General features: G+C 49.6%; 5 protein-coding genes across 5 annotated transcripts; all 5 read right to left on the bottom strand.

Annotated features, from left to right (window-relative positions):
- Positions 1–347: 347 nt before the first annotated feature.
- Positions 348–1,801, bottom strand: CONPUDRAFT_154139 (uncharacterized protein; the record flags this gene model as incomplete). The annotated part of the gene is made up of 13 exons (XM_007770723.1): positions 348–383; positions 454–491; positions 550–663; positions 730–892; positions 947–1,023; positions 1,082–1,114; positions 1,173–1,200; positions 1,259–1,287; positions 1,346–1,445; positions 1,502–1,534; positions 1,585–1,604; positions 1,668–1,677; positions 1,742–1,801. 13 exons carry the CDS (start codon positions 1,799–1,801, stop codon positions 348–350), a joined length of 741 nt encoding a protein of 246 aa, XP_007768913.1.
- A 648-nt stretch (positions 1,802–2,449) lies between these two features.
- On the bottom strand, positions 2,450–4,891 carry CONPUDRAFT_165706 (uncharacterized protein). The gene is made up of 14 exons (XM_007770722.1): positions 4,777–4,891; positions 4,248–4,720; positions 4,038–4,181; positions 3,980–3,989; positions 3,821–3,922; positions 3,574–3,759; positions 3,488–3,515; positions 3,403–3,435; positions 3,269–3,345; positions 3,049–3,211; positions 2,881–2,994; positions 2,780–2,817; positions 2,695–2,726; positions 2,450–2,644 (listed from the first exon to the last, which is right to left on the bottom strand). Exons 6-14 carry the CDS (start codon positions 3,580–3,582, stop codon positions 2,455–2,457), a joined length of 684 nt encoding a protein of 227 aa, XP_007768912.1. The 5' UTR covers positions 3,583–3,759; positions 3,821–3,922; positions 3,980–3,989; positions 4,038–4,181; positions 4,248–4,720; positions 4,777–4,891; the 3' UTR covers positions 2,450–2,454.
- A 246-nt stretch (positions 4,892–5,137) lies between these two features.
- CONPUDRAFT_144308 (uncharacterized protein) lies at positions 5,138–6,997 on the bottom strand. The gene is made up of 13 exons (XM_007770721.1): positions 6,918–6,997; positions 6,852–6,861; positions 6,765–6,784; positions 6,679–6,711; positions 6,520–6,619; positions 6,359–6,387; positions 6,271–6,298; positions 6,185–6,217; positions 6,061–6,137; positions 5,825–6,008; positions 5,660–5,773; positions 5,525–5,594; positions 5,138–5,472 (listed from the first exon to the last, which is right to left on the bottom strand). The coding sequence occupies exons 1-13, from the start codon at positions 6,981–6,983 to the stop codon at positions 5,277–5,279; spliced, it is 960 nt and encodes a 319-aa protein (XP_007768911.1). The 5' UTR covers positions 6,984–6,997; the 3' UTR covers positions 5,138–5,276.
- A 1,082-nt stretch (positions 6,998–8,079) lies between these two features.
- On the bottom strand, positions 8,080–9,816 carry CONPUDRAFT_144307 (uncharacterized protein; the record flags this gene model as incomplete). Its single annotated transcript, XM_007770720.1, has 12 exons — positions 9,760–9,816; positions 9,610–9,629; positions 9,516–9,548; positions 9,363–9,462; positions 9,283–9,311; positions 9,200–9,227; positions 9,117–9,149; positions 8,993–9,069; positions 8,779–8,860; positions 8,639–8,732; positions 8,166–8,365; positions 8,080–8,108 (listed from the first exon to the last, which is right to left on the bottom strand). Exons 4-12 carry the CDS (start codon positions 9,457–9,459, stop codon positions 8,080–8,082), a joined length of 669 nt encoding a protein of 222 aa, XP_007768910.1. The 5' UTR covers positions 9,460–9,462; positions 9,516–9,548; positions 9,610–9,629; positions 9,760–9,816.
- A 4,701-nt stretch (positions 9,817–14,517) lies between these two features.
- Positions 14,518–20,991, bottom strand: CONPUDRAFT_165704 (uncharacterized protein). The gene is made up of 13 exons (XM_007770719.1): positions 20,766–20,991; positions 20,546–20,713; positions 20,258–20,448; positions 20,065–20,195; positions 19,689–20,010; positions 19,005–19,611; positions 18,501–18,870; positions 18,194–18,440; positions 15,813–18,140; positions 15,660–15,756; positions 15,524–15,609; positions 15,337–15,473; positions 14,518–15,275 (listed from the first exon to the last, which is right to left on the bottom strand). The coding sequence occupies exons 1-13, from the start codon at positions 20,905–20,907 to the stop codon at positions 14,894–14,896; spliced, it is 5,208 nt and encodes a 1,735-aa protein (XP_007768909.1). The 5' UTR covers positions 20,908–20,991; the 3' UTR covers positions 14,518–14,893.
- Positions 20,992–22,458: the final 1,467 nt, after the last annotated feature.

Below are 22,458 nucleotides of genomic sequence, written 5' to 3'. Positions count from 1 at the left end.
GGACTCCGTTATATGTGCTGTTCTGCGTTTTTTTTTTTTGCTGCTTGTTTATAGACTTGTTGTATACCCAATATAGTGTATTATTATGTGGCATCATTATACGCGACTGCTATCTGCTGTTGTTTCTCCAGACGACATCGCGAAGTGTAAAGTATCAAGTGGTTGAGCCCTATCTGCCTCATGCGAGTCGGATAGATGCTCTCCGCCATCGACGGTGTCTGCCTTGCGCAGGGACAAAACAATCCGAGACGCCATTACACCGTGCAGCACGCCTTGAAAGCTTCATCGAGAGCCATCGAGAGCCAGCGAAAATATCAATTTTCTGATTCCAGGGAAGACACAATGCCTTACATGGAGAGCAGACCGGTCCAACCCTCCGTGACCTGACGTGGTCGTGGAGAGGTTGTGGTCAGCTTGAATAGACACCGGGATTTGCAGCGGGGGTGAACGTACCGGGGTACCGTAGAATGCCACGTTGGCTATTGATAGTGCTGTAATGAAGGGGATATCATATGGTCTTGCTCGTTTGTTCATTCACCCTATGCTTACCGAGGAGTGTTGAGGAGTAGATCAGGTTTCCTTCATATAGTGATGCCATAAGGCGACTTGAGGACCTTATGCCGAAGGTCATACATGCGTGGAGTAGGGTAAAGCACACGATCGCTGATGAAATGAAAATATAAGGATATATATAAGGTTTGCAAGAAGCAAGATCAAGTAAACACGTACCAAACTCAAAGACGGCGATTGCTGAAAACGCCCCCGCCATGATACGTTCTTCGCGTCCTGCTGTAGCGATCGAGGAAGCGCTCTCTGAAGAAGTCGAGCAGACGCCGTCGAGACCCAGCGACATGCCCAGCGCCATGCATATTGTCACTACTGTGCACACGACCTTCACGAAAAGGTAAACGTCATAAAACCACTGCGAATGAGACGTTGTACATACAGTATACAAGACGATAAGAATGGTTTTAACCACGCTAGACAGGTTCCACAAAGCCCGCGTGCGGATACATAACACACCTGTTGTACGGTGTGAGTGTGTGCTTAGTTTATTTTTTAGACGCCACAAGAACTTTACCTTCGGTCATAATCATGAGAATCAGGGATACACCTGCAAAAAGTGGATTCAGGAGCTAGCTCTACTTCATCATCCAGCTAGAAATCTTCACCTCCCAAGGCTTTGTACAGCCTGAAGCACTGTGATTCAGCTGTTAGTCGCGGGTATTTCCTGGTGCGCCGAATGATGTGTGCATACACTATCGGTGCTTAAATGCAGAAATGTATCTTACATCCGTGATACTGTTAGATCCCGACCATTAAACAGTGGCGGGGAGCGACTTACAGATGCTAGCGGATATGAAGCTAGCAGGAGGCAGGTAACGCACTACAAAGAATATACCGTGAATGTAGCTCCAGCGTTTGGCTTCCCATATAATTTCAACCTGCCTCAAAGCATCAGTTAACAATCAGATATTGCGGGTCAGAGATATGTGCAGACCTCATCATCAAGCGTTAGGAGATAGTCCAGCGCCTATTTGATTCTTAGATTGTGAAGGACCTATTGATAAATGACTCTCTTACCCATACAGCAACAGGTGCGACTAGTAATCGAGACCATGGTCAGTTTATCCTAGTTGGTCAGAGTAAAGAAAGCGATTTCACACCTCTACAATACTGAAAACAAAGGGATATATCAGGATGATGATAGTAAATTTTCTGCGGAAAAACAAACACTTACCTCGACTATCTCCAAACGAGCCAAAAGGGTATTGAGCTGAGCATTCGTGGAGCTCGCCATTGGGACGGCGTATTGTAAACTCTCGACGGCGAACTAAGTGTCTTAAGTATGGATATCAGCGATCACGGATCTATTGATGGTAAGGGAACTGATCATATGGGTTTTGGATAACAGGCGTCAATGAGGTCTTGCGATAGCGGCTGGATGCTGGACCAGGACTTCAGAACGTGCCAGGGAGAGCTACAGCACCGGTACCGCTGCAGCGCTATGCAATGCATTAAATAGAAAGGCAGCGTTTTTCAGTGCAAATATTGACATTTCCATCTGACATCAGTGTTGGTGAAATGGCATCCTGTGTACTGAGTGATGATTGTAATATTACTATCCACACGCTTGACAATTCCTGGGATGCTGGTCATGGGGCTCCGGACCGCGCAGTACCGTACCGATGTAGCTGTAGGATTCAGCGATTCAGTACAGGAGGAAGCACGAGGTACGGCCTGACAGCGAGGGAAAACTGCACAGATATTCGGGTCCCACCCCCTTCCATCACAACTCAGATAGGCATATGCTGTATATAGGCCAAGCAGTCAGCCGGTGCTCTATCAAGGTCGTCTATGTCACCTAACGTCTGCATGAGAAGTGCATCGCTCTCCGGCTTGGATCAATCGGCTTCATTTAAAACCATCTTCATTATTCATTCAATACGATTATCACCGCTGAGTGCTCTCTGAGGATCTGAGTCGTGTGGTATCGTCTTCTGCCGACGACGCAAACTGCATAGTACGGATCCCACTCATTCCAAACGACTCGGGGATCCGCTCTGTTTCTTCGAGGCTGTCTGCGTTTCGTAGAGAGAGAATTATCCGAGAGGCCATGACACCATGTAAAACACCTTGGAAGCTTTAGTCCAGTTAGATACGATAAAAGGCTAAGAGATTTACTGTCCTTACACATCGAGAAGACCTGTCCAGCCATCGGAGAGCTAGTTTGGGAGTTAGATGTGTCGGAGTTGGGTCCCGTTAAGAGAGGACATACCGGGAGATCAAAGAAAACCGCGTTGGCCACCGACATTACTGGTATCGAATGATAGTTAGACATCTTCGTAGTCACACCATCTGAACTTGAATGTATCTCACCAAACAACGTTACAGCATAGAGCAAGTTGCCTTGTCTGAGAGAGACTGAAAGGCGACTAGAGGGTCTCGCGCGCGAATTCATAAATCCGTGGAGTAGCGTCGAACAAACAACCGCTGTAGTGACTGTTCACTACACATATTATCACCGGGAAGGGGTAAATTGCGTACCGAATTCGAAAACTGCTATCGCTGAGAATGCACCCATGAGCACTTTCTCAATCTGCTCTTCCGCGGATGACGAGCTCGCATTCTTGGCGGATGTCGAACATACACTATCGAGGTTGAACGTGAGCGCCAGAGTTATGCAGACGGTAGCTGCGGTACAGGCCATCTGCAGTGACAATAGGTGAGATGCGTTAGAATCACTAGCCAGTGAAACCGAAGTTACGATGTATATTGAAACGAAAGCAACCTTTACTGCGCGATGTTGGTGCCATAGAGCTAGGGTCCGGAGACATAAGAGCCCTGCGAGGAGATTATATTAGATATTAGCTGTGGGTAGAGAGAGACTGAAATCGGTACCTTCAGTCGTGATCATGAGGATTAACAGTGAGGCTAACTCAGAAGCATGCGTGACAGATTTACTACGAAGATTATGGAAACGTACTTCCTAGAAGCTTGTACAGTCTCAAGCACTTTAAGCGCGAAGATTACTCGAACGGACTTGAAACCAAGAGCGATCGGGTCACGTACTAGCGCCATTTCTAGGCTAAGCAGTGTATCTTTCAAGCAGAGTTGTCAGTTTCTGCACCCGGAGGATGAGCGCGTAGCCAACGAATATATGATGGCAGCCAAGAAGCTGGCCACAGGTAGATACCGAACGATGAAGAACATCGCGTGGGTAAGCCTCCATCGCTTTGCCATCCATATTATCCTGAGCTGGTCACACAATCCGTTGTTAGCTGCGTGTATTGCTCCTGAGAATGCGGAAAGCTTGCACCTCATCGTCCATCGTCAAAAAATAGTCAAAAGCCTAGCCCGATATTAAAAGTGGACAATAATAGAAGCCTGGAAATACCCGCCCATAAAGCGGCCGGAGCGACTATTGATCGCAAAAATAAGATATATTGATATTCGCTCTATAGGGCTGCTTTCATACCTCTGCAATACTGTAAGAGGTGAGTCAACCGCGGAGGCTGGACGAGTGTGGTACGTACCCTGACAATCTGAGAGTGGGCTGATGCAGGAGGATGGGCGTTTATGAAGCTTAGCATGGCGAGCAGGGTAAGGAAGACAGAGATGCCCCTAGGTGCTCCCCCGGACTATATCGGCTCCCTGGTGTCCAAAAGACCTGCTCTGAGCTTGAGGCGCAGCGTCAGCAAACCCTAGGTAATATAACCTCGAGGGAGCCGAAGATGGTGGCATACGTTTGGCCGATAAAACGAAGTCATGGGTACGTTGGTGCGCTGGGCAAAGGACCAATCATATGCATGCTGCTGTACTATAATGGTGAATGACCGAATAAGATAAAATGAGCCTAGAGCTTAGCGTGCAAGTAACTCTCGCCAGCGTCGCCCACGTGTGTAGAACAGTCGGGTCCGGCCGAGGACTTGAAGATGCTGGTTCCACAGCATCTTGCCGTATCCCCTCGACTCGAGAATCAGCAAGACCACCATCGTGCACCCGACGGTAGCACCGTGCGCGTGATCTACCCCCTCGGATTGCCGTCACAAACATCGCGATGCCAGGGATTTTGGACTTCAGGCTTCTATATGCCCGTGACACATTGCACCCTAGTATTATATCGAGAAGCCGTTTCAGATCCACATGCTGTATAACATCGATTGCGATCAGAGCAGATAATAAGAGACACCGAGTTGGCAATCGCTGGTAGTTTTGGCTCAGGTTAGTGCAAGGGTTAGTGTATGGGTGAAAATCTTGAGTATTCATATATACCTTTCATTCGTTACTGTCAATGACTAAACATTGCTTTAGTCGACACACGGACACAGAAATCTGAAGCCTCGACTGCCCGTCGATGGCGGTATCGCGGAGGTAGGCAGCGAAGGCGAATGGTGGGCGTCCACGTAACGTCCGCCCGTCGAGTCGGCCTTCTGCGAATCGGAGTTTGATTCAAAGACCGGCCAGCTACGGCCCGATGGCACGGAAACTTCTCCTGGCCCCTGTGCTTACCTCGGATTAGTAAGGTACTTGGCATGTGCCAGCGGTTGGGTTAGCGGGGCTGAGTATATGGGTGGTATATGCGGGTTTCTAGAAACAGGTTTACGCGAGTATGGGCTGCACAGAACTGGCCACGCTGACTCAAAGCTGCATTAATTCATGTCTCGTATATGCGAGTACATACATACACTCGTACTTCAGGATGTCATAATTAGGTATTAGTCGAAAGCTGCAGCGCTGCTCGTTCGCCCATACTAATAATAAACGTTTACGCATTATGGCTGAGCATCGATCGACGAATTCCATCTCGCTGCATGCTCTGTATATGGTATAAACTGCATTGTAGGCGCGAACCCTCTGAGTTTAATCGAATCGAGCTTCCGTATACGATCTGTGCCTCCAATGTTGTTTGCAGCTCGGAGTGCCAGCTTGATGCGCGACGCCATTACCCCATGCAGTACAACTTGAAACCTTGAAAGATGTCAGATCGCTCAAGTATACTCCTGTACGCCAGAACACTCACACATCAAATAGCCCAGTCCATCCGGCTTCTACAGGAAGATGGAAGTATATGGTATTCAAGATAGAAATCGCTAACAATGCAGTTTGCGTGTCAGGCATCCACAAACTTGATCGTAGAAGCAACAAGCAAACGCACCGAGCAACGCTGAAGCATACAACAAATTCCCTCCACGCAACGAGGCCATCAGGCGGCTGGACGACGTCCGCGGAGAGACCATAAAGCCGTGAACGACAGTCAGGCAGACAACAACTGGAATTTGAGTGAGCATCATATCCACCTAGTCGGGGACGACACGCATACCAAACTCGAAGATTGCGACGGCTAAGAAGGAGCCCATCATTACACGCTCTTGACTTTCTTCAAGGCCACGCATGTTGTCGACGAACTTGTTCAAAGTCATTGCTTGAGCGGACGAGTTGCAGACACTGTCAAGATCCAATGTTAAGGACACCGCTATACATGCCGTTGCGGCAATGCAAACAGCCTGAAACAGTTGGACCTCAGAGCTTGAACGACGACCTTTGGTCCTGACATACCATGTAGAGGGCAATAATCATGCCTCTGACCAACTTGTGTCTGTGCCAGAGAGCGAGGGTTCGCAAACATAAGACGCCTGTAGCATGGTAAGGAGAAAGGTTTCGTTTGATCAAAGTCTCGTACCTTCGGTCGTTACTACGAGGATCAAGAGTGTACCTAATGTGATTCACGTTCAGCGTGTAGTTGACACATTGATATGAGGGTCTCACTGAAGTAAGCTTTGTATACACGTAAACACTATAAACAGAGAGTTGTCTGAAAAAAGCACGCTTGCGGATAACAGAGTGATGAACTTACCATGTCCATCTCTAGGCCCATTAAGGCATCTTCAAGAGTCAGCGTTGGCAAGGCGACAGGAACGTTATGGAGATGATAAAACCGTTAATAAGAAGGGGAGAACGTTCATGAGAAGATTTGAGTATCGATAAGACAACAAAGATAGCTTGCGGTTGACTTACAAAAGTTGGCGCACAGAAAGCTGACCACAGGCAAGTATCTGACAGTAAAGAAGATTCCATGCGTGTAGCTCCATTGTTGCGCCTTCCATATATTTTCGACCTTCCCAACGTTGTTTGAGATGTCAAATAATCCTCGAAAGTTACGAGAGAAAAATGTACCTCGTCGTCAAGTGTCAGAAGATATTCAAACGCCTAGACATTATAGCCGTTAGGGATTGATCTAGGGCGGGTTAAAACATCCTCACCCATAGAGCGACCGGAGCAACTTTCGACATGGGACGCCGGTGTAAGTCATTGTCGAGGTACGAGACGGTTCGGGTTTGCTAACATACCTCTACAGTACTATGACGTTCAAGTCAGATTACATATACAAGGAAAGGAACATCAAAGAGACTCACCTTGACAATCTGGACATGAGTCTGGACCACATTATAGCGGGAACCGTCTAACGCGAAGTTAGGCATAGCGTACAGATGCATACAGTTCGGGGGGCGCAAATATCTCGCCGATTCATCTACCTTAAGTACCCATGAGCGACATCCGAAAAGGAAGCGACTTGGAGTACATCAAACCTTACGTATTATGAACCCATCGGAGGAAAGCGGACGGGGAACATGTGCAAAGATAGGAAGGCACCGAGAAGATACCTGATGCATGATGTACTTTGGACTGACTATCTTTGATAGTCTTCCTGAACTTGAAGTTGAATGAGAGAGGACGAACGTAGTGCATCTAAGCCGCAATAGCTCCGGGCTCAATGCATCGAAGACTAAGACACAATGGAAAGCGGCTGTTATTTGACTCCGCTTCGACAAGTACCCAGGTAAGAGCGGACGAGTGATTAGGAAAAGCTATGTCGCTGGCGTACAAGCATGTGCATCCAAACTCATGCATCACGAGGCTGTACAGCGACAACCCGAAAGTGGAGTCAATGCTGTATTGGTGAGAGATACGAGCGTTCTTGGTATTACTGATCTTCGCAGCATCTAGCATCCTATCGCAAACAAGGCCTAAATAGATATCGTATGATCTAGTCGGCTGATTCAGGTTTCAAGACAGATAACTTTAGCCTGAAGCAGAGAGCCGTATGTGGACACTCGGCGCCTAGTGCTCGCCTTCATCAAACATCATGAACAATATTTGCACGACTCCCGCCAGGGATTTGAGATGGTATCTATAGATAACAGCAAATCGAGACTAGTACACGTTCCATCAAATCGTACGTGAATGGCCTCAAATCTAGGCGTTGCTGCGTCGATGTGCTAACAACAAGATATGAAACCAATAGGGGACGTCTGAGGGCGCTCACTTCCAATAAGTGAAAAAAAAAATGAGTCATCGGATGCTTGGATTCTAATAGTGAACTCGCAGAAAATCAGGTTACGGGAGAGTACGCAATATTCCCGTAGTGTGTAAAACTCAATGTATATTGATATTGAACTAAACAATCAAATTTAATACGCAAAACAAAGACGGATTAATCTCGCTGGTCCATTTATAATGACTCGACGCGCGATCGAGAAAATGTAGATAGGCCTTAGCGGCGCTCCCATGTTCAATTTATATTCCCAACAATGCAGTGTATCCTTCTACGAAAGGCAAACAGAGGACAAATGTGAATTAATTCAGTGTGCTAAGCCGTCAACCTGTATACAGCGAAGAAAAATGTTCGCTCTGCATAGATGTCATCGCATTCTCTGGATCTGGGGATGGAGCAAATTGCATAGGCGCAAATGATCTCAGAAGAACAGACTCCTGGAGCCGTTCTCCACCCGTTACGCTGTCGGCGTTCTGTAGTGACAAGATAATTCGTGAGGCCATCACGCCATGAAGTACAGCCTGAAACCTGTCAATAAGAATAGGAAGTATTAGTTCAAATATCAAACAATGTGTTAAGCCAGGGCTCTTACACGTCGAGTAAGCCAGTCCATCTCTCTGTGATCTGGAAGCGTGTCAGCGTATCCAAAAAGGTACAAGAAAAGTGTTGCGAATAAAATGCATACGGGAAGGTCGAAGAAAACGTTGTTAGCGACGGACATTGCTAGTGAAGCGACCGCATTAACTAATTGTGCTTTTCTTCCGAAGTAAATTAACGGTACCAAATAAGATTGATGCGTACAACAGGTTTCCCTCGCGCAAAGACGTCAGTAGCCGGTTCGAAGGTTTGAATCCAGATGTCGCGAGACCGTGGATTAATGTGAGGCATACAACAACTGACAGTATAAGCTTATGAAAAGCCCAATGATGATGTACACACACCAAACTCAAAGAAAGCGACAGCGGAGAACGATCCTGCAAGTATGTGCTCCTCCTGTACGGCGGCACTTTGTGATTTCGCATTCTTGGAAGACGTCGAGCAGACACTATCAAGGTCCAGGGATAATGAAAGTGCTAGGCAAACTGTGGTCGCTGCACATACGAGCTGAAAACGGTTAGGCGGAGAGGCGGGAAATGTGGGCAATTAGGGACCCACCAAATACAGAACCACCAGTAGAAATTTCACTGCCCTTTTATTATACCACAGCGCGACTGTCCGAAGACATAGGAGGCCTGATTGTGTGTTAGAATGGTCACAGATGCTGAAGGCATGTGGCCACCTTCGGTAGCGATCATAATAATTATCAATAAGGCTGAAACGATATTCGATCAGTGTTCGTAGGTTATGTACGAAATTACCAACCTCCAGAGCCTTTGTATATTTGAACGCACTGACACAATACCGTTAACGCTCATTTAGATAAGCGACCCTAGTGGGCAACATACTTGGAAGTAGTCCAAGCTCATCAAGGCATCTATCGAAAGCAAAGTCAGGACTTCTTCGGATAAGTCCAAAGGCGACATACAGATTATCGCAGTCAGGCAACACACCAACGGCAAGTATCTTACAACAAGAAACAGTCCATGGATATACCGCCATCGTCTGGTATTCCAGATGACCATGATCTATCAACGCCGTCACTCAGTGATGAATCTATGAGAATAAGCAGAACTCAAACCTCATCGTCGAGAGTCAGAAAGTAGTCTAGTGCCTGTAAGTACTCAGAACTATCAGCTACAGTGCACGAATCAAAGCGATTGATGCTGGCGTACCCATAATGCCGCTGGTGCCACTTTAAACAATCATAGATGCAGTAAGTGCACTCGATCGCATGGAGTTATAGCAGTGCATTATATGGTCGTACCCCTACAATACTGAGGCCACCATGAATCATGAGGATATGAAGGCGCCAAAAGACATACCTTAACTATCTGAGAGTGGGCCATGGCAATGAGCTCAGGGTTCGTGAGGGTAGACATGGCGCGTATCAATGCATCCTAGAATGAATACGGATGTCTTAAATACCGTCCCAAAAGCTGTCCTAGGAATTGACCATCTGACGCCGGGAGACTTCATCCCGTGTACAGCTCCAAAAACATGCTGCCGAGTTCAGAGATAACAACGTACCTGAAGATTTGGCGCTCATTTCGGCATAAAGCGAGGTCACCTTAAGAAGAGCACACCACGAGGAGACGGTTCTTCTGTGATTCCTGGAAAGTGCTGCATCTAATTCCCCTCAAATAGCATAGCAACAATTACTCTGTGACAATCGCTTCATTTGAGTTCGAGCAAAACATCATTGGTGTGTGCGTACCATTGAGAGAATGATCGATCGGTACCTAATTACTTTCGCCCAGCAAAAATGTTACGATGAGCGACTAGTTCTCTGGAGATGTTCCCGGGCGGCTAAAGAAGGGACCTTTGTTCTATGTTTAGGCAGGCAGTGCGCATCCATGTTGGTCCTCGTGTCAATGCAGTAAAATGAGTGATCATAAACGTGCTGTTATCGTCACTTTACTCCTTCAGGTATGAGAGGAATTAAATCTTATACCGCTACAACACAGGTCTTTGATCGCCCTCGCTAATTGAAAGAACAACAATGCGATGCTTTCTCCACGTATAGGGGGCAAGCCTCATGCACATTTGCAGACTGAATAACCGCGTTCCAGACCTCCGGCCACAATCCATACATGTCGGTCTCGTACTGGAAAGGGGTAAAGGTTACGACAACTCATACGACTACTTAAGACTACAGTCCTAGGACTCGTTACAGTAGCGTCCGTCATAGGGCTACCGCCCTCTTGGACGTAAAACTGATCCAATAATAATAATAATAAAGGGGTAAAGGTTAGTAAAACATATCTGCGCATAAATAGTTCATGTGCATAAGCTCGATGAGGCCGACGGGGTGCATCTGTGAGCGCTGCATTGTCAAGCCAAACAAGATGACGCGTCTGGACTTTAAAAAGGACGATTAACCCCTATTTAACTCCATCCTTCGTTTTGACTGGGTCTAACTGGCCCATACTTGCCCATCATTGTATACCCAATTGCCTTCCCGCTTTTTCGGACAAACGAAGCCACCCATCGAGGACAAATTTCTGTCGCTTTCAAAATGGCAGCGTAGATGATAAGGTTATGCGCGCTGCCTACAAACATGGACATGTTGCTCTCGTCGCGTTCTTGGCTTCGTCACACTCAGGGCATTTGCATACCCCTATACCTCGAACGCAGATTCCTCTACTCATAACCATTGAGAAAAACTCATGCATACGATGATAACTTGCACTGCGCGATAAAGCACCGCTAGCTCGATTTTAACCAGTCAATAGCCTACGGATGTCAGTGACTTGACCCATTTGAGATTCTACTAGTACCCTCAAATTCCTTGGTTGGACAATCACCCGCTTACACATCTTCTGTTATCCTGAAAAGTCTTTATCATTAGCTCGCACCGTTTTCTTCCATGATACACATCTTCCCTCGACCCATCATATCTAGATGCCTCTTTAGCTCCTCGCCGTCTGTTTGCATCCTTCCCCCGCAATCTCTACATCTTCCGTCTGCACAACCTCCCGGCGCAACCCTCAAATGTCTCTCAACTGCATCTCGCCTTGATAAACCCTTCCAGCACACGGGGCAGCGCCACTTGGGTATCGAATGCTCCTCTACTATCGCGCACGTCTCTGACGACGAGGACTTGCATGTGTTGCGCATGTGCCGCATGCGATCAAACTGGCGAGTGAACATCTCTGTGCAGCCTGGGTTTGGGCACGAGTAAGCTTTTCCGTTTTTACTTTCTCGGCGAGTCCGCTTTGGAGGGCTGGATTTCGTGGAGGTTGACCGCTCCAGCTTGGCTTTTGATGCCAAAGAGGGTTGAGTGTACGTATCACCAGAAGATGACCCGTGCTGTAATTCTGAAATAGGAAGTTGGGGTGGGTATGGAGAGTTGTATATGTTATTGCAATTGTTGTTTGAAGCAGTTCCCATCGTTGAGGGAAGGCTCGGAGGGTATCCTAGCACGTTGAAGCTTGGAATTGGCATATGCATTTCCTGCATTTCGCAAGATGTGATGCACGAGTGTCCCTCGAGGTGCCATTTACGCGCGAAGCGGGGAGGTGCATGCATTGGCGCAGGAGCTTCAGGTAGCACGAAAGGTAGATAAGGAAGCAAAGCAATTGCATCAGAACCTTCGTACATGAATGCACTTGATAGTCGAGTGGATTAAAGGTGGGCAACGTCTTTGAGAAGAAGGACCTAGGGAGGAAAAACACATGTGGCGTTCAACTCAGGCCGCCACGCGGTTAAATACTTACAAACGTTTGGACGCCACCGAAGCGTCCTTTTTCCGCAATCGTTGACAGCATTCCATTTGAGGGCATTATCTACTGTGGTGAAACGCATGGAAATACAGCACGCCGTGATCAGGGTGCATGTCTACAGGATTGGACCTACACCCACCAGCTCAAGCGCTCATGTCTGACGCTGAGGCTCTAACCAGTTTCACAGGTCTGTAAAATGCGGCTAAGTGCTGTACATGTTGTCAGCAGTTGCTGTAAAGAGGACACACAGTTTCGCTGAAAATCCACGCAGACTATTGATTTAGCTTCTATGAAGTAACTGGACTGTATACTGTTAGTAGCAATGTTGGGATGGACCCTGGCGCTAGGTAGGCAGTTTATTTTTATTTTTATTACTATTTTTTTTCGGGTATCCTTTAGAACGCCCAATACCACTGTCCTCTATTCTTTACTGAGTCAACCAGGATATCGATTCGTCGTTTAAGTGGCCAGCCAGTACTAGATCACTGGAAGCAAAAGTACTTCTGAAACCAAATATGTCACAGATACTGACTACACTACGCCCATAATATGTAGCAAAAGTTTACTCAAAAGTCGGTTGCAGCGCTTCTCGGAATCCAGACGGCCTATGAACACAAGGATAATGTTGTCGGTGTGAATCATAATTGAGAATAGGTTCTCAGAGCTGGAAAATCATTGTCTATTTATTGCTGTGTTGCCCTTGCGCTACTTACACCATCCTACAGTGGAAAAGGGGGAAAGAAAATTGAGGCTACATGCAGAGCCGCTGCGCAAGTGTATATCTTGGTACTCCGCAACGGAGCCTACTTCCATCAAAAGCCTCAGACGCTGTAAAACCCCAGGAAACGACTTCCGCGGGATAGTAATGGTTCTCAATTCCTTCGAAACTTAGTACCAGAACGCGATGTGATAGTGATTGTGCCGCGAGACATTAAATAAGATCTTTGGGGTCGGTCTTCAAAGTAAACCACCGCGCGCGTCGAAGCTCTGACCTTCAACTTGGTAGTCCTGACCCACCGATTGGGATCGGAGCGCCGGTGCTTAAACTTCGGAGCGCTAGAATGGATACATGAGAAGCCCCAGCTCAAGGTCGTCAGTCGATCCGGTATACCGCTGGACGTTTCGGTCGGTGTATGAGCCCCTGAATATGTATAGGTGTAGAGATACTACCTATACTCAACAGGTATAGTTGAATCCCGTTTGTCTGACTCGAGTCAATTCCACTTTCAATTCTCTCGGTGGCTCACAATACTCTCAGATAAGGACACAGATCAGCGTGTGTATGCACAAGCGTAGTAGCGGCAACGATGTCGTGTATGGTATGGCTCAAGGATACAGTATTGCACATGAAGCCAAACTGGGGGTGAATTGTGCAAATGGTCCGGACTGAGTCAGTCTGCTGACAAGCGATGTGAATGGACTTGGCGCTCAAGCTAAGCGCCCTAAGCGGCACGATTTGTACTCCGAGTCCCTGGTGAGGTCCATTTGGTACAATCACATCTTCGTCGCCGTGTTCCAAGTAAGGCCATCTTGCAGAGTCTAACGAATCATGCGGAGGATATTTCTAGGAGAGTGGTCCATTACCCTAAGCTTATTCGATGGAGCTGCCGGTGCAACCCCATGGCTTGTCACATGCGTGCAGCACCACCCTCTAGCTTGTAATCCATTCCCTTTTGCTTTCCTCCGGATAAAGGTTAGCGTCCATATATGTACGGAATAAAAGACTCTGCCAAAAAGACGTTCAAGGTTTGGCTAATTAACCATGGTGCTTTACTGACACGAGGCTACTTACCATAGCATAAGGAAGGTTTATGACGTTGTCTCCACCTATGTGCTTGTCCAGAGCGACCTTAGAGCGCTTTGCGGCAAACTACCAAAATCTATTGGATTCGTGAGTTTTCCGCTGTCGAAGGAGACATGACGCTCGACGCTTTTCTTTATTTGTTTCTCGACAGTATAAGTAGCTTGTCTGGAGTTGGGTGCCAACCAACGACTACAACCTGCAGACACACTCTCATACCATAGTTTCGTTATACTACGCAACAAAGGTTTCAACATGTCTACCAGCGGAACTCAGCAACCTGGTGATCACTGTAAGAATTTCCTTGAAGATGTTGAATTTTTGACACGTGACTGACTGGGCAATGCGTCATTCAGCTAAGATGACCCTAAACAATTATCTCCAAGACATGTTCGGAGAGAAGGGGAAAGACGCGACTGACTACAAGCTTATCCAAGAAGGTCCTGAGCACGAGGCAAACTGGGTCTGTACATTGTCTAGTAAGCTAAAATTTCAACTCGCATCCTACGCTTCTCGACTCACAGAGCATAATTAGTATTCAAGGAACAGTGGGTAGTGGGAAGTGGAGATAAGAAGAAAGAAGCAGAGAATGACGCTGCGGCGAAAGTGTTAGAGTTACTTACCAACGATCCCGATGATCTCTATCAGACGACGCTGCGTAAGGCAGCGAGCACCAATTAGATAGGGCTACGGGTAGTTTGAGACAACATATGACGGCTGGGCGGGCACGCATTACCCAGCAGCAGAATTTGTTTTGAACTGGTACAACACCGTGTAGCACATAGTCTCCCTTGGTGCATTCATGGAAAGCTTCGTAGAATTATTGAAAATCAAGATCGTGTGCCAATTAGGCCTAAAAACAGAACACTGTCCTCGCGGATGACGAGGTACAATCAGGTGTGCGATGAAACCCTGACGACACAAAAGTACACATCACCTCCACGGCTCCACCTCCTCGGTCTTTACCGCAGCCAAGCAAAAATGACCACACCCCGCAGCACACGGATGACCCAGCATCAACTTCTTCCGTTTTGGTGACCCCGACGGCGGCACTGTGTGTCCTGGACCGGGAGAAGGGAAGACAACTCCAGCATGGGACCCGCTTGGTGAAGCGCGTGATTCAATCTCTTCCGGCTCCGCCACGAAGCTGTCCATTCGTTCCCGCCCTGACTGACGCCCCCGAACTTCTGTCGAGGAGAATGACGAAGAGAGTTCAGTCATAGGTCGATACACGCAGTAACGCCTGTAGCACTCTTGGTGTCCGCCATGTCCACAGATAGAGCAATGGAAAAGGAGGGTGCGGACAGGGAGATGGCTAGAAGGAAAAGTGATCGCCTCTGTTGGTGTGGTTTGGATAAGGTCGCGAAGATACGTACCAGACGGAACAGCGAAAAGACGCCTTACAGCTCGGACAAAGTGAATATGCTCCCTTCGGCTGACTGCGGATCCTGGAAGCGGGGACTAGGACTGGCTTGCGACATGTACCGCAAATAGTATAGAGTACTGTCTCCAGCTGGTCTGGTAATTAGACGATTGAAGTATTTTCTCCAATGATTTTCCTACCTTAGTTACGTTACGAACCTCGTCGATGTCCGTAAACTTGCGGAGATATGCAGCAACGGTGTGAAGTCGCATGCGTGATAAAATGTCTGCAACTGCATTAGCGCTGACGTTGCGTGGAGACACTTATCATACGCACCGATGTACGACTCAAGGAGCTGCATCTTTCTTCTCTTTCCGAGCTTGAGCTCGTCGCTCGCAACAACGGCGAGCATCGCACATGTCTGTATATCACCCTACATAAATCCGCTCTCTCAATCTCATGTCCGCAAGTCAGAGATGCCTCACTCACCAGCACGACGAGTTCCTCGAATGCTTCCTTGAGGGCGGTCCATCCAGCTTCCCTGAATTTAGCCTCTTCCGCTCGTACCACATCCCACTGCTTGACCGTCATCCTCTTCACCGTCTCAGGCATCCTCTCTCTTGCCTTTTCCTCCCTCTCCCTGTCCAATTCGTTGAGGTTAGAGGCTCTATCCCCGCCGGTGCCTTGCTCGTCGAATACTCTTGACCGTGTCCGCCGATGTGCGGGCGTCCGCCTCCCGGTACTATTTCCGTGTCCCGAGCCACCACCAGGCGAAGGTGCACGCGAGTTGTCCGCCGTGGTGTATGGTGAAGGATGCGCAAAGGCATAGGGGTACAGCATCGGGTCCCAGTCGGGCTCGGCGGAAGAAGAGGCATCGCCCCGCGTGACGGTACGGACGCTGCTCTTGCTCTCTTGCCTGCTCAAGATCGATGGCCTGCCCATGCCGATGCTTGCGGGTGTTACAGTTCCCTGGCCGCTATCGAACCGAGAATGCTCGATGCTCGGTCCTATAGCACCCGAGATGTCGTCCTGTTCGCGTTCTAGCCCAGGAATTTGGATTTGAGAACGAGAGACGGACGTCACCACCGAAGGAGGCGGGCCGCGAATCGTCCCGCTCCGACTGCGCGAGTCTGTCATCGATCCACGTCTCCCCGTAGACCTAGGCGGAACAATCTTTGCTCCGCTTGACTTCACGGCGCTCGTCGACGTATCCGATAGGTCAGACTCGTCATCTTCCTGGCGGATGTGTTCTTCGTCGTCCTCAGAGCTGTCCTCACTAACCGAAGGTGTCGAAGCTGACTCTTCCCTTGGGCGTTTTCTAACCGCCCTTATCCCCGCGCCCCCTGCCGGCCCCGGCCCCGCAATACCCGGTCGAGCCATACTTCCAGGTATACCCCCTGAAGTTGCGCTCGTAACGCTCGTACTCGCAGTTCTCCGTGCGCTCATACTCAACCCCGCGTTAAGTGGAGGTCCAGGATCAGATAGGCGTATCATCGGCGTCGGAATCATCGGGCCAGATAACGAATCTTCTGATTCGTCTTCCTCATCCGCATCGTCCGTGTCGTCGTCTGTCCAGCCGTGTTGCAGAGCGAGACGTGACAACGGACTTGGGTGCGCTAGGCTGGGCCTCGACACGGCTCGTAAGGGTGGACTAGTGTGTACTTTTGTATGCCGGCGGGAGTTGACGTGTGACGCGTTTGGAGTGGTGTTGGGACTAGGCGAGATAGGACTAGATGTTTCTTGAGGATGGTGTGAATGTGAATGGTGGTCGTCCGGGACTGTGTGGGCGTTGATGACATCGTCCTCCTTGTGTAAATCGCCTTCATGGTGCTCGTCCTCATTCTTTCCCTCGTCGCTCGAGTCAGAGTCATCGAGCGCACCCTCGCCATAATGTCGGTTACTCGTGCTTCCGCCCACACTGACACTATTAGGCCTAGAAACCTCGCCGACGCTCGGAGTCGCAGACTCGTGCCCGCTGCTACCCGTTCCGGCGTGCGACTGTTCGCTGAGCACACTAGGAGTCGACATCGTGCTCGCAGCCGAGGTACGGCTATACACAGACGGTCTACGCGTATTGAGCGACGCGCTCATGACGCTCGGGACCAATACGGACGAGCGCCTCTGGCCAAGCGCTGACGGACGGTTTAAGCCAGAGGGCTGATTCGGTATCTGCACACGAGGCGTTGACGAGTGGTTATTGTGGTCACTCGGTTTTGTATGGGAGTGCGAGTTGGCATGCGAATGCGACAGGATAGAGGTCGGCGGCGAAGGCGACGACAGCGGCGCCATCGTCACACTCGGGGGAAGTGCGACAGGCCCCCGCATCGGAGAACTCGAGGCACTCGAGGCGGGAGTGTGACTCCGCGAGTTTGGGGGTGGTCCTGGCCGCTGCTCAACGCCGTTCCCGTTCCCGGCGGCGGTTCCACGTGCAATAGGAACTGCACCCTGACCTCCGTCCCTGGTGGACGGCTCCCTCGTTCGTTGCGGCTCCCCGTGCGGAATGGGCAATCGTCCATTGGCGTGAGCGCTTGGGGCCCCCGATCTACTCGCGGAACGCATAGCCTCTAGCTGATGCATATGCCCGTGTGCGCCGTCATCCTCGCCGAGAGACCCAACCGTTGGGAGTGCTGCGGGCGCTGAGATCGAATGCGGGAGTGGAATAGGCTGGTGCATGTGGACGTGCTTCTTCGTGTCACCTCTATCTTTCTCGTTCAACATGGACTGGGGTGAAGGTGGGCGAGGAACGATATCTGTGAGGAGGGAGCCAAGGAGAAACCATGCTTGGGCTGCACGGACATTTCTAGCCCTCATAGCGACCTGCGAGGTGGCTGAGTTAATGATGTAGATTCACAAGCAGAGAGACAACTCACCTCACCGTTAATGGTACAAACCTGCACCCTGCCGATGCTCTTTTGTTCGTCTTTTATTGGACTATCAATCACGTATGCCCGTGCAAGTCGAGTAAAGGACTCTTCGTTTACTTGCCCATTGCCACCAGCAATGCCACAGGTGATCGAGGTGGAACGGACGTAAGCACCCATGTTCTGTAACAGTGGAGCTGTGCATGGGTCACCGAGAGTCTTCAGCTTGGGTACTAGGGCACGTTTGTCTGGATGACTTGTTTCAATGCCATTTAAGTCAGTGATATATACAAACGAAGCTGAATGAAGAACTCACATATCGTCGTATGGCACCTCGACCCCCTTCTTTCGATCCGAAACCCAAACGAGTGCCTCTCCACCACCTTCATCACACTCGTCCCTTTCATCTTGATCTTCATCGCCGTCTTCGTCACTATCCGTTTCGTCATCGCTATCTCCACATTCACTGTCTTCCCGTCCATGACCAGCTCCACCGTCCCATTGACGGACAATGCTTTCTCCAGTGTCTATACCTGCATGAGATGGACGTGGCGGGACGACACCCCATGCGAGTGCGACGCGCGAGATAGCATCAATGGGTCGTATAGCGTTGCGCATGTCAACCTGTGCAAACGTGCCCGAGTTATGTTGCATCCAGAGGGAGTATGGTGTTGCGAAGACGGCGTCTACAAACCGCCAAGGCATGTCGCAGAGATCAAGACGGGATGACGCGTATATGCACATGCATGCACGGTAGTGAAGATATAATAAAGGAAATCATTAGTTTCAGCGATATAGCAACAAAGAGCAGAAAACGCACCAGAAACCCCGCACCCCTCGACTGCCCACTTCGCCAACCACGGCCTCCGCACATCCCACACCTCCACTATCTCACCTCCCCCAATCCCCGTCGGTCCCAGCCCGACTTCGTCCATACCACCCATATCTCCACCACCGGCGTTAGCGCTCCCAGCGAGAGCAACACCCGATGCACTATTCCTCCGCCCGCCTAGCCCAAACCCATGCCCATAGCCATGCCCGTGTCCCAGATCCGCGCGTCGCGAAGATGCCGGCAACGCACTCCCTACATCCACCATCGAGCTTACTCTCGCCATGCCCGAGGCGCCGATTCCTTTCGCGGGGCCCATCGAAGCCGCTCTGCTCAGCCCGGTTCCTCCCATTCCGGGTGCGTTGCCGCCAGAAGTAAGGTTCGCGCCGGCTATGGTATTCAAGCTCCCCGCTGGCGTACCGAGAGCGGATGATCCCGCGCCACCTGAGCGTTCGTCGCCCGAGAAAGGGACAACGAGGACCTCGGTCGGATGACCGGGCCTCCAGCGCGCGCGACGTACTGGATGGGCGGGGTGTAGGGTGTATATCGGACGCGGTGAAATGTGGGCGGAGGTGCTTGGCGGTGTCAAGGACCATATCTAGAGATCACCGATGGCGAGAGGAGAATTCGTTAGAACTTTGCAAGCGAGATGAGAGAGGGATCATGAACGCGTACTTTGACACTCCGGTCCATTCCTCCACTCAGGATCCAACTTCGTACCGACCCCTCACCTACGCCCGTACCCGTACCCGCACCCGTGCCTTGCCCAGCTCCACCCGTCCCTCCCCCTGTTCCACTATCACGGCCACCAGCGCCATATGTGCTAACACCGGTCGCGCTCGAGTAGGTTCCCTGAGGAGACGAAGTGCCAGCTCCATTGCCTGTGGATAGGCCAGTATGTGTGGGCGAAACGGTCCAGTCCAGCGAGAGAACAGGTCCTGTGTGTGCGACAGGAAGGCGGTCTAGCTGTCCTCGTTGGCCCATTTGGAGGTCCCAGCTATGCGATAGTCGTCAGCACTCGCTAAAATTACACGGGACATGCGTCGCCTACCGGTATATGCTTCCATTGTCCAACCCAACCACAGCTTGAAGTGGATGCGAGGTGCTAGGTGAGGGCACAACCGACCGTACCCCCGATGGATGGTGGATTTTCATCAGCGAGCGTTGCATGTCTCTTAGATCCTGAATATATCCAGGTTGTTGACCTCAGCGAACATACGGATAGCCCGAAACAAACGACTTACCCATACTCGCAAGTCACCGTCTGCAGCCCCAGTAAGCGCGTAGTAATGCACGCACGGCGAGCACCTCACTGTATGCACTGCACGCGCATGGGTCCGCGTCCTCCGTTCATACTTATTAGAGCCATTCTTCTCCAGGTCCCACATGACGAGGTCACCGCTCCGTGCGCTGGTGAGAATCTTCTTGTCAAAGTCTGCATACTTGTGAGCACCGACCAAGTAGATGGGGAGGGGATGGTGTTGAACGGATCAATCGGCATGGAGGGTGTGACTACAACATTACTGACTCACTTCCTTGTGCCCATGCAACATCCGTACTGGCGTACTCAAGCCTCAGCCCACTGTTATCCCACATATTGCGCGACGCGTCTATGTGATACCCTCCCCGACCTGTTGCACTCTTGTGTTCTCGCTCGCTGAGAGACTCATCTACACCATTAACACGAAGTATCCGCACAGCTATGTGTCCTCATCAGCGTCGAGTCAATGATTGGAAGGCCATGGCACTTACTTTCCCTGCCTGCGACCACGCATCTCCGGCCGTCTGGCGCCTTGGACAGTGCACCCCCTCCGGACCCTGGTACCGTTACGCGCGTGAGATAGACATCTCTCGAGGGCCCAGTTAGATGAGTGCGAGCATCACTGAAGATCATATCTGGAGTTGCATGTGGATATGCGGAGATGTGGTCGTCGGTTTGTCGGTGTTCAGTCGCCTCGTCGCTGCAGGCAGCGACGCGGAGAACAGGGGCCTGAGCCTTTTCGGTAATTCCCGACACTGCTTTTACCCTTCCCCAGCAATTCCCCAGCCGTTCGTACTTTACTTGGGCAAACCGCACATGTATACTGCGCCTTTAAAATCTTTTAATCCCAGAAAAAACAGGCTTTAATTCCACTATGCGTACCTGGTCCAAAGACAAATACACATGAATGCCTGGATCATTCGGTGCAACAATCGAGAAGAGATGGGCTGGAGTCGTTACAGTAACACGCTGTATCCTGGCAGCTGGTGTCTTTCCTAGTAGTTATCTGCTCACCTCTTCAAAATGCTGTGTAGTCCGCGAGAGCCATGCTGCTGTTCCTCCGTTGTTCTACTGTCTGTCATTCTGTGGCCTCACGGACCTCTATTATGGACATCTTGTCAGCCTAGAAGAATGTACGCGTTAACGCATTATGAAGTCTTTCGCCCGCCATCTATACCGTCGGTACAGGTTGTTTGGTAATTATACTCATGAATCAAGTCTGAGGTTAGGCATTCACTTCTGAAACGCTCTTCGAGTGACAATATTCTAGGCATGTTGGTTCCCATGTTCGTAAAGCTCAGCACTTGAGATAATACCGTTCTTAATGACCCACGCACAAAGGAAGCACTACACCCAATTTGTGGATTTTCGGGCCTTTTCCTTTGGACGCTACATTTGTCAAATATATGTGTCGAATTTATCTTTAATAGCATATACGTTTCTCGGAAGTAAACCGATAAGCTGAACATTTACTTGATAGAACTAATATAGTTGTTGTAACATGAAAAATGCGTTAAATAAAGAACATGGTATGATATGCAAGTAATGGCAATTGAAGGATGCTTGGAAGAGACTAGAAAACTCTAGAATGAATTGTAAAGAATGTCCGAAAATGCACTGTCTGGTTGATGCTTTATCGTACTATAGTTGGTGTCCTTTCTCGAGAATCTTTCTTGCAGCATCTTCCCGCGCAGCTTCTGCTGATGGACCGTGGCCTAGGACGCACCAGAAAGAACCACCAAAGGGTTGAACTGAAGTGCACCATCAGTGGCATTATTGTAATATATTGGTTTCGTGGCACTCACTCCGTATGCTAACTATGTCCGGTTGCCCAACATTATTGGCCCTCGTGTACACAATTTGGAACCTGGATTCCCACTGGGACCCGTACTTGGCTTCGAGACGCTGTTTGAGAACTTGGTCTAAAGCAGAGCCCTTTAGTAAAAGCGACTGAGATGAGATAAAATTGCGACTCACAGTAAAGCATCGCGCAAAAATAGTGTTAGAGTAGAGCTTTGCAGACGGGTAGAGTGGACTGGCCTCTTTGTTGTCTTCAACCAGACCCTTTTATACGAGATGTCCGCACAGCACCGACAGTTAGGGTGCGCATGCAGTGCCAGGGAGCCCTGAGCTCGTGTAGTAAAGCGCGGATTCCAACAAGACCTCTTCTCGAGACGCCACTTT

Source organism: Coniophora puteana (assembly GCF_000271625.1).
Source record: "Coniophora puteana RWD-64-598 SS2 unplaced genomic scaffold CONPUscaffold_6, whole genome shotgun sequence".
NCBI classification, from domain to species: domain Eukaryota; kingdom Fungi; phylum Basidiomycota; class Agaricomycetes; order Boletales; family Coniophoraceae; genus Coniophora; species Coniophora puteana.
Note: the sequence above shows the minus strand (reverse complement) of the source record. Positions and strands in the feature narration are given on the sequence as shown.

What these genes read in the sequence shown, in the direction of transcription:
- CONPUDRAFT_165706 (XM_007770722.1), bottom strand. An exon ending in CCTCATGATCACGACTGAAG is followed by an intron (nt 3,346 to 3,402) that starts GTACCGATTTCA and finishes ATCTCCTCGCAG; the next exon opens with GGCTCTTATGTCTCCGGACC. An exon ending in CGGTTTTCTTTGATCTCCCG is followed by an intron (nt 2,727 to 2,779) that starts GTATGTCCTCTC and finishes CTCCCAAACTAG; the next exon opens with CTCTCCGATGGCTGGACAGG.
- CONPUDRAFT_144308 (XM_007770721.1), bottom strand. Translation starts at nt 6,983, where the DNA reads ATGCCTAACTTCGCGTTAGACGGTTCCCGCTATAATGTGGTCCAGACT. An exon ending in TTCTGACACTTGACGACGAG is followed by an intron (nt 6,620 to 6,678) that starts GTACATTTTTCT and finishes AACGTTGGGAAG; the next exon opens with GTCGAAAATATATGGAAGGC. An exon ending in GTATGCTTCAGCGTTGCTCG is followed by an intron (nt 5,595 to 5,659) that starts GTGCGTTTGCTT and finishes CTGCATTGTTAG; the next exon opens with CGATTTCTATCTTGAATACC.
- CONPUDRAFT_165704 (XM_007770719.1), bottom strand. Translation starts at nt 20,907, where the DNA reads ATGATCTTCAGTGATGCTCGCACTCATCTAACTGGGCCCTCGAGAGAT. An exon ending in ACGGTGACTTGCGAGTATGG is followed by an intron (nt 20,196 to 20,257) that starts GTAAGTCGTTTG and finishes GGATATATTCAG; the next exon opens with GATCTAAGAGACATGCAACG. An exon ending in AGGTTCGTAACGTAACTAAG is followed by an intron (nt 15,474 to 15,523) that starts GTAGGAAAATCA and finishes TTACCAGACCAG; the next exon opens with CTGGAGACAGTACTCTATAC.